Below are 16,091 nucleotides of genomic sequence, written 5' to 3'. Positions count from 1 at the left end.
GGGGGCTCAAACTGGGATCCCCTTGCTGGTCCTTGTGCTTGTGCTTAATCCGCTGTGTTACCGCCCAACTCCCACCTGTGTATATCTTTAAATACCAGAAATATATCTAGGAAGGAGTTGTTTTTTTTTTTTTAAGCATCATAAGATTCCACAAGTCTTAAGATTCTGCAATCTCTATTGCAAAATAATTTATATTTTAGAGACTTGCTCTCTAAAAATTTATATTTTAGGAGTTGCTCAATGGGATAACGTTAACCTTTTGTATATGCTATACGTTAAAATTACAGATTCTGACATAATTATTATAGAAGCCTTTATTTTGTCACTGGTGTAGCTGATCTTTTTTAAGATTCCTACATACACATTATTAACTGTTTAAATGTATTATTAGTGTGTTGAGTATTAATACTGTGTCTTGGAAATAAGCAAGTAGGATATGCTGGAGGAAAAAAATGGTGGGAATAGGTTTGTTATTTTGACATGGAATTTTGACATGGAATGAGTTTCTCAAATGAACTGTAATGGATTTCTCGGCTTTTTGTTTGTTGTTTGATTTTTCTCCCTTGCCTGACATTTAATTTACATTTCTTTTTCTTTATTTTATTTTATTTATAAAAAAGGAAACACTGACAAAACCATAGAATAAGAGGGGTACAACTCCACACAATTCCCACCACCAGAACTCCTTATCTCATCCCCTCCCCCAATAGCTTTCCTATTCTCTGGGAGTATGGACCCAGGGTCATTATGGGGTGCAGAAAGTGGAAGGTCTGGCTTCTGTAATTGCTTCCCCGCTGAACGTGGGCACTGACAGGTCGATCCATATCCCCAGCCTGCCTCTCTCTTTCCCTCGTGGGGCGGTGTTCTGGGGAATCAGAGCTCTAGGACACATTGGTGGGGTTGTCTGTCCAGGGAAGTCTGGTTGGCATCATGCTAGCATCTGGAACCTGGTGGCTGAAAAGAGAGTTATATAGTTATATATGTATAGTTATATAGTTACATATACATACAAAGCCAAACAAATTGTTGACTAATGAACCTAAAGGCTGGAGTAGTGCAGATGAAGAGTTGGGGTACAGGGGTCTCCATTTTGTAGATAGCTAGTAGGCATGTTTTAGTTATCTTCCAAAGGGCTGTGGCTATAGTAGTTCATTATTGTTATTATTATTATTTTGTGCTGCTTGCCTTAGCCTTGCTTTGATGTCCTGAGTGAATCTTCAGTATCAAAGTGTCTTAATCCTGCTGGTCTCTCTGACTGAGTGCAGGTAGTGGCTGGGTATCCATACTAAGAGGGGAGCGAGCTGTCACCCTCTAACTTTCTCTGGTATAACTAGTATTTTTGATGGATTTATTACTCCAAGCAATTTCCTCAATGGTGAAATTTCCCATCATGTAATTACATAATAATCAGGGTTGTGGGGTCTTTTCTTTCTGTGTTCTATCAGTTTTGGAAAACAAAAACAAGGAATCACACATAATGCTGTTAGAATGAACGGAGGGCAAAGGGAGGAGTCTGGATTTATGACTTTGACAGGTGGAAGGTAGAACTTTTCTCAAACATGGCCATATTGAGGAGCAGCTATGGGCTGGACCAGGGACATGCTGGTGGAGACTCTTTGGGACAGTCTAGACAGCTGTCCATTAGGTAGTTTGATAAATCAGCATTCCTTCAACGGGGAGGTCTTGACACACACATGGATTCAGACTTAAGTATTGGGTGACTGTATGAGAAGTGATGAAATCACCCTTGGAGGAGTGAAAAGGGAGTTGATGACAGCCTTGTGATGTTGTAGCATTTGAGGAACAAACAGCAAGAGTCATCCCAAAATCTAGAGAGCTAGCAAGAGGGGGAGTAACGCTTAACGCTTATGTACTGAGCCCTTGCAAGGAATAAGATCTGACCCTCCTATGCACTTAACATGGTCACTTTACATTCTTAATCACTTTCAGCCAACTGATGACTTTTTGGAAGAAAGCCTACTAGTGGCTTACTGTGTTGAATTTGTGAAATTCTGTTTTAACATAACCAAATAAGAAGTCATCTACTTCTGTTATCTTGTGATTGCATGGTTTGTGAAATTGTAGAAACATGGTGTTTGCAGTATTGGGGTTGCTTAAATTATAAAAGGCTGTGTTGCATTTTATACAACTTTTTAAAAAAATTTTTATTTATAGAAAGGAAACACTGACAAAAACCATAGGATAAGAGGGGTATAACTCCACACAATTCCCACCACCAGAACTCCATATCCCATCCCCTCCCCTCATAGCTTTCCTATTCTTTATCCCTCTGGGAGTATGGACCCAAGGTCATTGTGGGATGCAGAAGGTGGAAGGTCTGACTTCTGTAATTGCTTCCCTGCTGAACATGGGCGTTGACAGGTCGATTCATACTCCCAGCCTGTCTCTCTTCCCCTAGTGGGGCAGGACTCTGAAGAAGCGGAGCTCCAAGACACATTGGTGGGGTCGTCTGCCCAGGGAAGTCCGTTTGGCATCATGTTAGCATCTGGAACCTGGTGGCTGAAAAAAGAGTTAACATATAAAGCTAAACAAATTGTTGACTGATCATGAACCTAAAGGCTGGAATAGTTCAGATATAGAGGTGTGGGTCTCCATTTTGTAGATAGTTAATAGACCTATTTTAGTTATATTCCAAAGGGTCCATGACTACTATACTAGTTTTGTTTGTTTGTTTGTTTGTTTCTGAGCCTGACATCTCATATGCAGGTAGATCCAAGTTATCGTTTAGGGAGATGATGTCATGGATGGTAACAGGACCAGAAAGCTGGATCAGAGAAGAGAGTAGCTGTCAAATATGGGAAAGGTGTATGAATATTGTTGACTGTAAGCCCCATCGATTTGATCTGGTCTGGTGCCCTTTCTACAACTTTTAATGTTTACCTATTTCTTTGTTCTCAGCAAGAACTTAGATAATTAGTTGCTCTGGAGTTAATTTGTTGATATAGATGCTAGGACAAATAAGCATATTTGTTCAGTAAGAGAGAGGAGTGGTTTCCAAATTATAGCTTCTGCCCACTGTTTTCTTATTTTGATATAATTTTACTTTAAGCAAACATTTTTCAAAAGGAAGTTAAACACATAGTGGGCACAATTAAGATTCTAATCTTTTAACTACTCTTAATCTTAGATTCTAAAAAACAGATAGCAAGAATGTCCTACCAAGGGTTTAGGAGTTGCAAAATGTAGTTGTTAAATGTAAAGTAATGCACAGGTGATAGATAATCTTACTTTTAAAGTAAGTAAGAAGGAGAAACAAAAAACTAGATTCTAGTATAAACTGTTGGCTGGAGACTAACCTATTACATGGCCTTTAGCTGTCAGTGGGGTTGGCAGTCATTTGGGACTGAAATAGTACCAGCAGAGAAGTGAAATTTAAGTTTATATCAAATATGAGGATGGGAGAGAAGTTACTTCCAAGTCAAGCATAAAGGATTATTGGGGAGATGTAATGAATATATGGTTGACTTAAAGGAATCTAATATTGAGGTTTATAGACTAAGATACTGATTATTGCTTCAGAACCTAATACTAAAATTACTCTAGGGCACAAGGTGTAAAAATTATCTTGAGTCCAATAAAATATTCTTTTTTTTCACTTAGAAACCAGTCTTTGGAAGAAGAGTTAAGTATTTTTTGCTGATTTATATCTAGCTTTATCATTGCTTCCTATTTATTTGAAATACTTGTAAAACAGTTATTCTCACATTATATTTAATTTATATTATTTCATTTTCTTGCCTGTATCTCTACTGTCTCCTGAGTTGTGAGCTCCCTGTGACTGTGGACCCTGGGAGTAGCTCTGAATCACAGATGAGTTCTGAGAATGCTTGATTACTGAGCCAGATAAGTTGCTGAGGAGGTGGTGGCTCCTTGGGTAGAATGCATGTGCTACATGTATGAGACCCTGGGTTCCAGTGCTGACACCACCTATGAGGTGATGGTGCTCAGATCTTTCTTCCCTCCCAAACTCTTAAAATACATAGTTTTTTTAAGGGCCTCTGGTAATCTGTTCATCCTTCAAAATATCAACTACATCATATAACAAGGCCATTTGGGGGAGGAATGATTGAGGACATAGAGAACATATGTGGTGGTGGCAGTTGGCAAATACATTCAAAGGTATATACCATTTCTGTATGTAACATCTAATCTAATCACAATTCACTTGAGAAGCTGCTTGGTTCTTGTTTGTCCCTCATATGCCACTGGGCTAAGTTGGGAATTTGTGGGAAATGAGTCACTATTGTCATTTGTAGAATGCTGGAATTTTGTACTGAAAATTAATTGCTGGAGAGGTTTAGACTAACATCCAAGTTAAGGTGTTTGTATTTTCTTAGGAGATGAGTTTTGATCATTGTATTCATATCTGAGAAGTGGAGTTTAAGTAGGCATGTAAGACACACAATGTTTTCAGATGTACGAATGGAATATTAGTAAATTGAACAGTCACCTTGACCCTTGAGTTAAGTGAATTGCATATAGGTGGTGTGAGAAATAAACTGATGTTTGCAAATAGGTGTCAGATAACTAGGCATACAGTATGTATCTAGAAGGGCTAGATTTTTGCGTTACTAGTATGCCTGAATAAGGAAAATTTCTAAATTGGTTTGCTTATGTGGCATTGCTATCTCCTCCATATTAAGTTGTAAAAAATCTTCAATCTGGTTGGGTTTCAGATGTTACAAAAGGACCGACCTCGCCTGATGTTATTGATGGCTCCCAGGAAAACTCTGAGAACCTCATCAGGCCTCAGGAGGAATCCAAGCAAAGAGGGAAAGGCCAGAAGGTTGGTATATGAAAATATTATCTTAGACATTCAGATACTGTTCCATCATAATATTCTACTTGGAGTTAATAAAACCAAACTTGTATTTTATTTAATAAATTAATTGTGGGTGAATGGTTGGAAAGCTCTGATGATAAAACTGTGTGTTGGTCACATTCAGGACAAAGAGTACTACTATTTGTAGGACAAGCTCTCTTACTCCTTGGCCAGTACATCTGTGCCTTGTAAACATGTCTACAACTCCTCTACGGGAGAGAACATTGCTCATGATAGTAATGAGGGTTTTGTAATCTGTGGAGACTTAAAGAATCCAAACTTTTTTTCTTTTTTGTGAGTGAGTCCAGGTCTGACTAAAAAACCATTAGAGTGGAAGGTTTTTCTGGAAGTCTCAGGGACATCTTTTCCCTCTTGGCTTCTACTTGATTGATTGATTGGTTGTTTCCTCTCTCTCTCTCTCTCCCCTCTCTCAATTTCTTTTATCTCTCTCTTTTTTTTTTTTTAACAAAAACCCACCTTTTTTCCCTTTTTGTATAAGCATCCCCACCTCCCACCCTCTACCCCTCTGACATTCAACTGACATTAATTCTAGTGTCAGTGTCCACTGGTTAATTTTTATTTCACTTTGTTCATCTGTTTTGCACATTTACATTGCACACATGGGTGATCACATCCAATACCAGTCTATTCCTTTGCATACTCCCTTGAAATTCCTTCCATGTTTTGCAAGTGGCAAAATTTAATCTTTCTTATTAGGGAATTAATGGTTTACAGTAAATGCAACTTTTGGTACATCTGTAACATTTCTGTTTTCTGAAAGACACTCTAACCCCCCCCCCCCCAGGTTCTCCTCTACCATCATGCACCAGGACCTGAAAGCCTCCCTGCTCTCCTCGAGTCCTTTACTTTGGTGTAATACACCAAACCCAATCCAAGTTCTACTTTGTCTTTCCCCTTTCTGTTCTTATTTCTCAACTTATGTCTATCAGTGGGATCATCCCATATTCATCCTTTTCTTTCTGACTTATCTCATTTAACATGATTCTTTCAAACTTATTATAACATGAGGTGAAGAAGGTGAATTCATTATTCTTAATAGCTGAGTAGTATTCCATTGTGTATATATACCACAACCTTCTCAGCCACCCACCCATCTTGTTGGTCACCTAGGTTACTTCCAGGTTTTGGCTACTACAAATTGTGCTGCTTTGAACATAGGAATATGGCTTTTTTTTTTTTTGTGTGTGTGTGTGTGTGTGTGTGTGTGTGTGTGTGTGTGTGTGTGTGTGTGTGTAACTGAGGACTTGTGCATACATGGTTTCACTGCTCTGGGCTGCTCTACTTTTTCATTCTGAGACAGAGGGAGAGATACAGCAACAGTTAAGCCTCTTTCATTACCACAGCACTTTCCAAGTGGTTCTGGGGTTCTGGGGTTCATCATGTGTCCAGCACATGGTGAAGTGGGCGCCCTACCCACTGAGCTGTCTTGCTAGCCTGCATCTTTGTTTTTGACAGTTGAGTAACATTCCACTGTGTACCACATCTTTTCCATCCAGTTTCTGTTTGTGGTCCTTTTTTTAATTGCTCCTTTTTATTATTTATTTATTTATTTGGTATACAGACAGAGATTGAGAGGGAAATGGGAAATAGAGAGAAAGACAGAAAGAGTAATACCTTCAGCACTACTTCATTACTCATGAAACTCCCTATAAGTGGGGATTGGGAACTCAATCCAGGTCCTTGCACATGTACATGTGTGTGCCACCACCCAGCTTCTTTGCTTCTGTATTAAACTATTTTGACTAATGGTGTAATAGACATGAGGGTAGATCTGAGTTCAGGTTTCAGAACCCAACATTTCCTCTAGAACCCATGACACATGAATAGTGAAAGACAGACTTAAAATTTGATGATGATTCAGTATCTGCTCAGATTGCTTAGACTTAAAACTAACCTTTCATAACCTTGTGTTTCATTTGTAGGAAGCCAGAGAAGTAGTATAGTAAAGCTTGAACTCCAAATGCTAACGAAAACCTATACTGATAATCCAAGTGGAAGGGAAAGCAGTGACCACAAAGAATCCACACTGGGCATCTAGCTCCTGATATTCAGATGAGCACCTGATTCCCCAGGGAGGGAAAGGCAGGACCTGCCTTAGGCTGGCAACAGTGTCAAGAAGTTTTGATTCACACAGACTCAGTGAAAGTCTGCTGTAACTGGTGGAAGCTTAGATTTCTTGATCAACAGCTTGCTTCATCTCAGGGGAGAAAAATGAAAAGAAGCCACACTTCAGGCAGAGCAAAAACTATGGGGAGACATTAAGGACAAGCAATTGTCAGGGTTCCCTGGTTTGGAGAAGACCCTGGGATGGGACTCCCTGAGCTCCCATTTCAGTGCTGCTTCTGACATCACAACTATGTGGATGTGTTCAAGCCCCTGCCTTCAGAGAGTGGGCCTTTGTTGGGAGCTGGAGACTCCTATCTGCATTTGTCTGGTTTCCCACTTTCTACTCTTCTTCATAATTGCTGCTTTGGTCACTTGACCTTTTTCCTTTGGAAAGAAATTAGGAAAAAGGCCTTTTAACATTCATACTGTCTACATTGATTAAAGTTTGTATTATGGTTTCAGTCCTAACCCTTCTGGCACATTCTTTGGGGCTTATATATACCCCCTGCTTTCTGTCTCCATGTTTGATGAGCCTGTTTATTTCCTTCCTACCCTCCCAAAGGTGTCTGCCCAGGAAAAGAGCTATACTTACTCATCTTTGCTATTTCAATACTTATGTGATAGATATTTGCATGAGAAAGAAGAAAATGAGGTTTTGAGATAGTGAAGCTAGTAAGGCTCATGCCTTTTATTCCAAAAGCCCTGGATTCAATTTCTAGCGCCACATGGGATCACAGTGGACACCACCAATGGGAGCTCCATGGATGGTGATAGTGGAATAGTACTGTGGTTTCTCTCCCTCACTGTCTTATCTCTCCATCTAATATATCTAATATGTGTGTATGTGTGTGTGTGTATGTGTGTGTGTGTGTGTGTGTGTGTGTGTTTGTGTGTGTTCTTGGGGGTGAAGTTTCATGAACTATGAAGCAATGCTGCAGGTGTCTCTCTCTTTTTCTGTTCCCCCTTCTCAATTTCTCCCTATCCTATCAAAATAAAAAAAGAGTAAGAAATACCAGTCACCAGAAGCACTAGATTTATTGTGTAGATAGATACCAAGCCCCAGCAATAACCCTGGTGGCAAAAATACAATAATATATTTTATATATATTTACATGTAAATACATATATATTCACACACAGCGAAACACAGACACACACACAGACACACACACACACATATATGGAAAAAGTTGACCTGGGAGTGCTGATAATCATGTATATTGGAAGCCTGACACCAACAAACAAACAGTGGGTCCAGGTGGTGACTCTGGTAGAACATATGCCTTCCATGCTTGAGGTTCCAGGTTTGAGCCATTGCACCACAGACTGAACCAGGGGAATTTCCATGAATGGTGGAATTCACCATTCGCCAAGAAAAAGTCCCCAGTTAGTATTGTCGGAGTAATCATAAAGTCAGTCAGCCCTGGAGAGACTCCCCTGCAGGTGGGAAGCCGGGGGCTCAAACCGGGATCCTTAACGCCGGTCCTTGCGCTTTGCGCCACGTGTGCTTAACCTGCTGCACTACTGCCGGACTCCCAGTCTGAGACTTTCTTACATCTGTTGTGAGAGTCACTTTCAGAGCCTTAATTTTGCCTGGTTTCTGCCTGAAGATATCCTCTACCTGAGAAGCTGAGTCTGTAGGCAAATACCACTTAGAGTGAGATGTCTCAGGCAGGTGGGTTATCATCCCTTCTTCCCTAGGAAGAAGGCTCACCTGAAGACTTGACTAAACTTGCTACCTTCTTCTGAACACCTGTGATAAGTGCCAAGTGCTCCACAGGTGTGCAGTAAAGGTGGTGTATCTGTTGCTGCTTTTGGTAGTCAACAGAGAAGTGGTCATATACAAATACATAGCAATGTGTGTGCCCACACATGTTTTGGGGTGCTGCTTAGAAGCCCATCCACCCCTCTGGGTTCTGCACTTGACGAATAACCCATACTTAGGTTAGCAAAAGGTAAATCGATTTTATATGGAGAGAGGGTTACAGTGAAGTTTACTCCCTACATTACTTGAGTGTGATAGGGCTAATATTCAAAACTTGCCTTCAGGGACTTTAAAGAAAGAGGAAGGAAACTGGGGAGTTGGAGTGACAGACTGGAAAAAGAAATCCTTCTTTTGGGAAGAAAAAGGCAATGACATGTTAAAGTTATACACATTTTAGGGCTGGCAAGATACCTCAGTTGGATAGTGAGCTCTCTAATTGCCATGCACTTAGCCTAGGTTTGAGCCCCACTCCTACCAGTATTAGAGGAAGCTTTGTTTTTGTGGTATCTTTTACCCTCTCTGTGCCTCTCTCTCATTCTTTCTGTCTTCACCAGAAGTGGTGAAGTCCTGGTGATGACAAACTTTTTTTGTTTGTTTTTCTACTCAGATTGATAATGAGAGCTAGTGGTTCAGAGAATCTGGAGCTTCTTCAGTCCTACATTTTAATTTAAAGTGACCTGTATGCCAAAGGGGATCTTTAAAAAATCCCAGCTTGAGAAGTTTACTGAGTTTTCTTTATAGTACTTTCATATATGCATAACTATCTTCAAATCACCTATTCAGGAGCAAAATAACAATTTCAGTTATAGAACTTAACACTTGTTCTAAAGGTCTTGTAAATTCATTGGTAAGCTTCTTGCCCTCACAACTAGAGTAACTGACCAGTAGTTCACGTCCCATAGTCCTGTGTGATAGAATCATCTGGAGCACTTTGTAAATCTGTAGGTTTTCAGACTCTCTGGATTTTCTTTGGGTCACCATCTTCCAGGCCATATTTAAAGATTTACTTACTAACAAATGAAGAGAAAGAACTAGACCATTACTCTGGCATATGCAGTGCTATCAGTTGAACTTGGGACCTCATGATTATAAGTCATGCTTATAAGACCACTGCTTACTGCATCCCCATGCTACTCTTTATATATTATTTTTTTAGAGAAGCAGAGAGAGAGAGTGAAAGAGACCACACTACGAAAGCTTCCAACAATGTAGTGATGTCCAGGTTCTAACTTGGGTCAAACAGATTTGTATAAATTTTACAATTGATTTTATCAGAGCACTGCTCCATTGTGTTTTATGGTGGTGTGGAGGATTAAACCTGAGATTTTTGAGCCTCAGACATAAAAAAGTATTTTTTCATGACCATCATGCTCTCTCTCTCCTGCCCCTAGATTCTTTTAGAAGGAAGATAAAACCTTTAAATTCTAATCTGTGTATGGATTAAATGGAACATAGAACCTTTAAATTCTAAACTACTTGCATATGGGTTGAGTTAGAAAAGCAATTTAGACAGCAATATAGAGAGCTTATTAATCCTGGTTTATCACTGAACAAATTAAAACAGAATCAAAGAGATTTCTTAAAATGCAATTTAAATTTTGAAGATGCAGCTTCTGAGCAATTTGAGGTCTGTGAGTGTGGTTATGTTAGCATGATTGATATCTTAGATTGTAGAAATTCAGCATAAGTGCTACACTGAATTTCCTGGGATTGAAAGTTGATTGGGTTATGGGGGTCTTATAAGGATTGTGTTGGGATGGGGAGGCAGGGCTACAGAGCAGCAACAGCTGTGTTTATCTCCTCTCCTCTAGGTCAAGTAGGAATACCAAAGATCACCTGGGACTGCAACAAGCAGGACTAGAACGACTTCAAGAATCCACCGAATCACCAGAGTGAATGATTAAGCTAAGAAGCATACTTTTAGCTTAAAAGCCCTCAGGCTCCCATAGCCTACAGGGAAGAAGAACAAAAGAGGTTCTAACAGACACTGTACTGCAGCTCAGAGACTGAAATAATATTGAAACAACTGTCAGTTGCCACAACTGTGAACCCTTTAAATACCTTACTTAACACAAGTTGATCCAGGCAAGAGTGATCAGTAATTTGAAAAGTACTGAGAGAGGGACCTCATAACATACTATATAGAATGGTTAAACCAGCAAGAAGAAATATTAGAGAAATGAACCAGGACAAGAGTCCAGCTAAAAGCCCCCCAAAAGGTGAACCACAAAATAGTGAAGTCAACATCTAAACACAAGTTAAGGAAATAATCACAGTAGTGAGTAAAGAGTTAGAAAGAATTGTCGTCAGAAATGCAGAAACAACAAATGAGACTCTGGAGGAAAACACTAATTATCTCAAGGTGATTAGAGAGCTGAATGCTGAAATAGCTGAGCTAAGAACACAACTAACTGAACAAAATAAAACGTTATCAGAACAGGGTAACAAAATAGATGAACTCCAGAAAACAGTAGAGGGGAGAGAGAATAGAATAAATGAGGCTGAAGACAAAATTAACAAAATTGAGGATGAATTAGAAACAACTAAAAAAGAAGTAAGAGATCTCAAAAAGAGATTAAGAGATACTGAAAACAAGATGAGGCTGAAGACAGAATTAACAAAATTGAGGACAAATTACAGACAACCAAAAAAAGAAGAGATCTCAAAAAGAGATTAAGAAATACTGAAAACAACAACAGAGACATATGGGATGACTTCAGAAGAAATAATATACACATTATTGGCTTACCAGAGGAAAAAAGAGGAAGGGGAAGAAAGCATTCTACAGGGCATAATAGCTGAGAACTTTTGTAGTCTCGACAATATCAAAGACATAAATGGACGATTTCTTGATACCTATGAACTTCCAAAATTAAATAAAGAGGAACTAGATAATATGAGCACGCCCATCACAACCAACACAATTGAATCAGTTATCAAAAACCTTCCCAACAATAAAAGTCTTGTACCAGATGGTTTTACAAAGAATTCTTTTTTTTAAATTTATTTAAAAAATGGGAAATTAACAAAACCATAGGATAAGAGGGGTAGAACTCCACATGATTCCCACCACCAGATCTCCGTATCCCATCCCCTCCCCAGTAGCTTTCCTATTCTTTATCCCTCTGGAGGTATGGACCCAAGGTCATTGTGGGTTGCAGAAGGTGGGAGGTCTGGCTTCTGTAATTGCTTCCCTGCTGAACATGGGCATTGACTGGTCAATCCATACTCCCAGTCTGCCTCTCTCTTTCCCTAGTAGGGTGGGTCTCTGGGGAAGCAGAGCTCCAGGACACATTGGTGGAGTCGTCTGTCCAAGGAAGTCTGGTCAGCATCATGCTGGCATCTGGAACCTGGTGGCTGAAAAGAGAGTTAACATACAAAGCCAAACAAATTGTTGAACCATTATGGACCTGAAGGCTGGAATAGTGCAGATGAAGTGTTGGAGGGTATTCACTGCAGACTATTGTGTACTTTTGCTTTCAGGTATATATTTTGCCCTAGTTTATGGATACGTGTGAACATACGCTCTATCTCATGGGAACTTAGGAAGTGAACCGCCTGGAATGAATTAGAGAATACAAATGAATTCTACAAAACCTTCAAAGAAGAGTTAATACTTCTATTTTTAAATGTCTTCCATAAGATTGAAGATACTGGAATATTCCTTTCCAGCTTCTATGAAGCTAGCATCACTGATAACAAAAGCAGACAGGGACACAACCAAAAAAGAAAACTACAGACCAATATCTCTGATGGGCATAGATGCTAATATATTGAACTAGATTCTAGCCAAACAGACACAGCAGTATATTAAAAAATTAAATTGTTCATCATGACCAAGTGGGGTTTATCCCAGGGATGCAAGATTGGTTTAATATATGTAAATCAATCAGCGTGATCCACCACATCAACAAAAGACCAAAAACCACATTTTTTTATCAATAGATACAGAGAGCCTTTGACAAAATCCAACATCCCTTTATGGTCAAAACACTACAAAAAATGGGAATAGATGTAAAATTCCTGATGAGAACTCTCAGAAGGCTAGAAATGGACCTACCCTATGATCCCTGCAATTCCTCTCCTGGGGATATATCCTAAGGAACCCAACACACCCATCCCAAAAGATCTGTGTACATATGTTCTTAGCAGCACAATTTGTAATAGCCCAAACCTGGAAACAACCCAGGTGTCCAACAACAGATGAGTGGCTGAGCAAGTTGTGGTATATATACACAGTGGAATACTACTCAGCTATTAAAAATGGTGGCTTCACTGTTTTCAGCCCATCTCGGATGAAGTTTGAGAAATTATGTTAAGTGAAATAAGTCAGAAACAGAAGGATGCATATGGGATGATCTCTCTCTCAGGCAGAAGTTGAAAAACAAGATCAGAAGAGAAAACACAAGTAGAACCTGAACTGGAGTTGGTGTATTGCACCAAAGTAAAAGACTGGGTTGGGTGGGGGGAGAGTACATGTCCAAAAAGGATGACAGAGGACCTAGTGGGGTTTGTATTGTTATGCATATACAAACTATTATATTCATTGTTGAATGTAAACCATTAATCCCCCAATAAAGAAATTTAAAAAAAAAGGATTGTATTGGTGAATTAAGCAGAAGTTTCTGACCAATAATTTACAGATTGATTATTTTGAGGAATATGGTAGCATCACAGTCATTCCCTTTTCCCTGTTGAAACTGAGGCCCTAGCTGCTTATTAGATTTCAGAATAGCCTATGTTAATGTGAAGAGGGAAACTTGTTAACATCATCATGCTTTTCTTCTTCTTTTTTTAAGTTTTTATTTATTTATGTCTTTATTCCCTTTTGTGTCCCTTGTTTTATTGTTATAGTTATTGTTATAGTCACGTCATTGTTGTTGGATAGGACAGAGAGAAATGGATAGAGGAGGGGATGACAGAGAGGGAGAGAAAGATAGACACCTGCAGACTTGCTTCACTGACTGTGAAGCGACTCCCCTGCAGGTGGGGAGCCAGGTTCCTTTCGCCAGTCCTTGCGCTTGGCGCCACCTGCGCTTAACCCACTGAGCTACTGCCCGACTCCCCATAGTCATGCTTTTATAATATAAAGAGAATAAAATTGATCAGGCAAGTTGTTGCCATAAGCTAAAAAAAAAGTTGCAATTGAGTTTTAGTCTTTATTTTTTTAATAGAGGCAGAGATTGAAAAAAAAAAAAGCTGGTTTCTTTCAGTGTGGTAGGGCCAGTGTCTGACTGGCATTGTACACATGGCAAAATAACACACTATCCAAACAAGCTATTTCAGCAGTCCAGATTTTAATTTTGAAAGAAATCAAGTTTAGAGGAATTATCTTCTTTTTAAATTTTTTTTTTATTTCTAAAATGGAAATATTGACAAGAATATAGGATAGGAAGGCTACAATTCTAACCCCCAGAACTTCATATCCAGTCCCCTCCCTAATAACTTCCCTGTTCTTTATCCCTCTGGGAGTATGGACCCAGGATCATTATGGGATGTAGAAGGTGGAACATAGGAATTATCTATCAGATGGTGGTATTATGAATATATAACAACACATAGTGTCTTCCTCTTTTTTTTTTTTTTTTAATTTTGAGATGAGAGAGAGAGAAAAGACACCAGAACACTACTCCACCATCTAAGGAGTCTTCCCCAGTAGGTGACATCCATGCTGTTTCCATGTGATGCCAGGTTCTGAACCCAGAACCTCATGGTTGATCAGGCATACATTCTCCCTGCTAAACCATCTCCTGGCCCCTCTCTTAACACTTCTGTATCCCTGACATTTCTGTATCTCCCTCTTTTCCAGTTCCCCCACCCTCTGTTATTTTCACATTTCTTTTTTCCATTTCACCTTTTTACTGTGTCTGTTTTGAAAATAAACCTATTAACTGAGTTGTAAAGTACTATTATATTTTTCCGTTGTCATTCTGTCTGGGCTATTTATCCATTCCAATCCTCTGCCAGAATTTTTTTATCAGGCTTTTACTCTTTTTAAAACTTTTTTTTTTTAATTTGATAGTACAGAATGAAATTGATAGGGAAGGTGAGAAAGATAGAAACCTGCAGTGCTGCTCCATGACTTGTGAAGCTTCCCCTCTGAATGTTGGGACTGGGGGCGTGAGCTCAAGTCCTTGTGCTTGTTAGTGTGCATACTCAACCAGGTATGTCACTCCATGACCCTTTTCTTTTACTTCTTTGATGTTAACAGGCATATTTAATTTGAAATTTTCACCTGATGGCTATTTCTGCCCCCTCCCTTTATCACTGCCAATATTTTGTCATCTATTATTTCTCTTAGTTGTTAGTCATATGTAACTTGTGATGTATCTTCTGACACACAGTAATGTGTGATGTATCTGCCTACTAGACTTTGAGATGATGTGAGTTAAGACCAGCCAGTCCCCAGAGAGAAAGGATGCCTTATATGTTGACTCCTTTCTGGGGGTTTCTCTTTTCATAATTCATAGTCTTAACAGCTTGGCAATGTCTTCAGTTGGCTGGTATTTTCTTCTTCATTTGTAGCTTGTCCAACTTTACTGGTTGTTTACTGTGGGAAATTCATTCTGTACTCCTTAGTCTACCATTCCTGGAAATAATGGGTGAACTTTAGTGGCCATTTAAAAAATTTGTCTAAATAAAGAAAGTGTGTGTTCTTCTCTGAGTAAAGTATAAGGAAGGGTCCAACTCAGCATGAAGAGTGCTTTAGATGAGCTTTCAAGTCACTTGGCTATAAAAGACACCCCAGATGTCTCTTTAAACAAATGTAATTTAATAAGAAATGACACACTCTGGGGGCCGGGCAGTAGCACTGCAGGTTAAGCGCACATGGTGCGAAGCTCAAGGACCTGCATAAGGATCCTGGGTCAAGCCCCCAGCTTCCCATCTACTGAGGGGTCGCTTCACAGGCAACGGAGCAGGTCTCAGGTGTCTGTCTTTCTCTCCCCCTCTCTGTCTTCCCCTTCTCTCTCAATTTCTCTCTGTCCTATCCAACAACAATAACCGTAATATCAACAATAAAAACAAGAGTAAGGGCAACAAAGTGGGAAAACTGGCCTCCAGGAACAGTGGATTCATAGTGTAGGCACTGAGCCCCAGCAATAACCCTGGAGACGCAAAAAAAGAAAAAAAGAAATGATGGGCTCTCAGAGAACTGTCATGTTCATTAGAAGTTTGTTTGTTTGTTTTTTTGACTGAGTACACACTTAAAAATACATATTTCATAAATGACAGGTAGACTCAGAAATAGGGAAAGAGAGGCCAGAGCAGCCACAGACCAAGCTCAGGAAATCACACACTTTATCCATTGTGCCACCTTCTGGCCATTGAGTACACACTTTTATTGGGAAAAACTGC

General features: G+C 39.5%; 1 protein-coding gene across 1 annotated transcript in view; it reads left to right on the top strand.

Annotated features, from left to right (window-relative positions):
• MCPH1 (microcephalin 1) overlaps window positions 1-16,091 on the top strand; it is a 260,272-nt gene that overhangs the window by 36,285 nt on the left and 207,896 nt on the right. Inside the window, exon 9 of the mRNA XM_016185613.2 lies at window positions 4,698-4,807. Coding sequence (XP_016041099.2) covers window positions 4,698-4,807 — 110 coding nt within the window. The remainder of the gene's footprint in view (window positions 1-4,697; window positions 4,808-16,091) is intronic.

Source organism: Erinaceus europaeus, chromosome 2, assembly GCF_950295315.1.
Source record: "Erinaceus europaeus chromosome 2, mEriEur2.1, whole genome shotgun sequence".
Taxonomy (NCBI): Eukaryota; Metazoa; Chordata; class Mammalia; order Eulipotyphla; family Erinaceidae; genus Erinaceus; species Erinaceus europaeus.
This window is presented reverse-complemented; position numbering and strand designations above follow the sequence as displayed.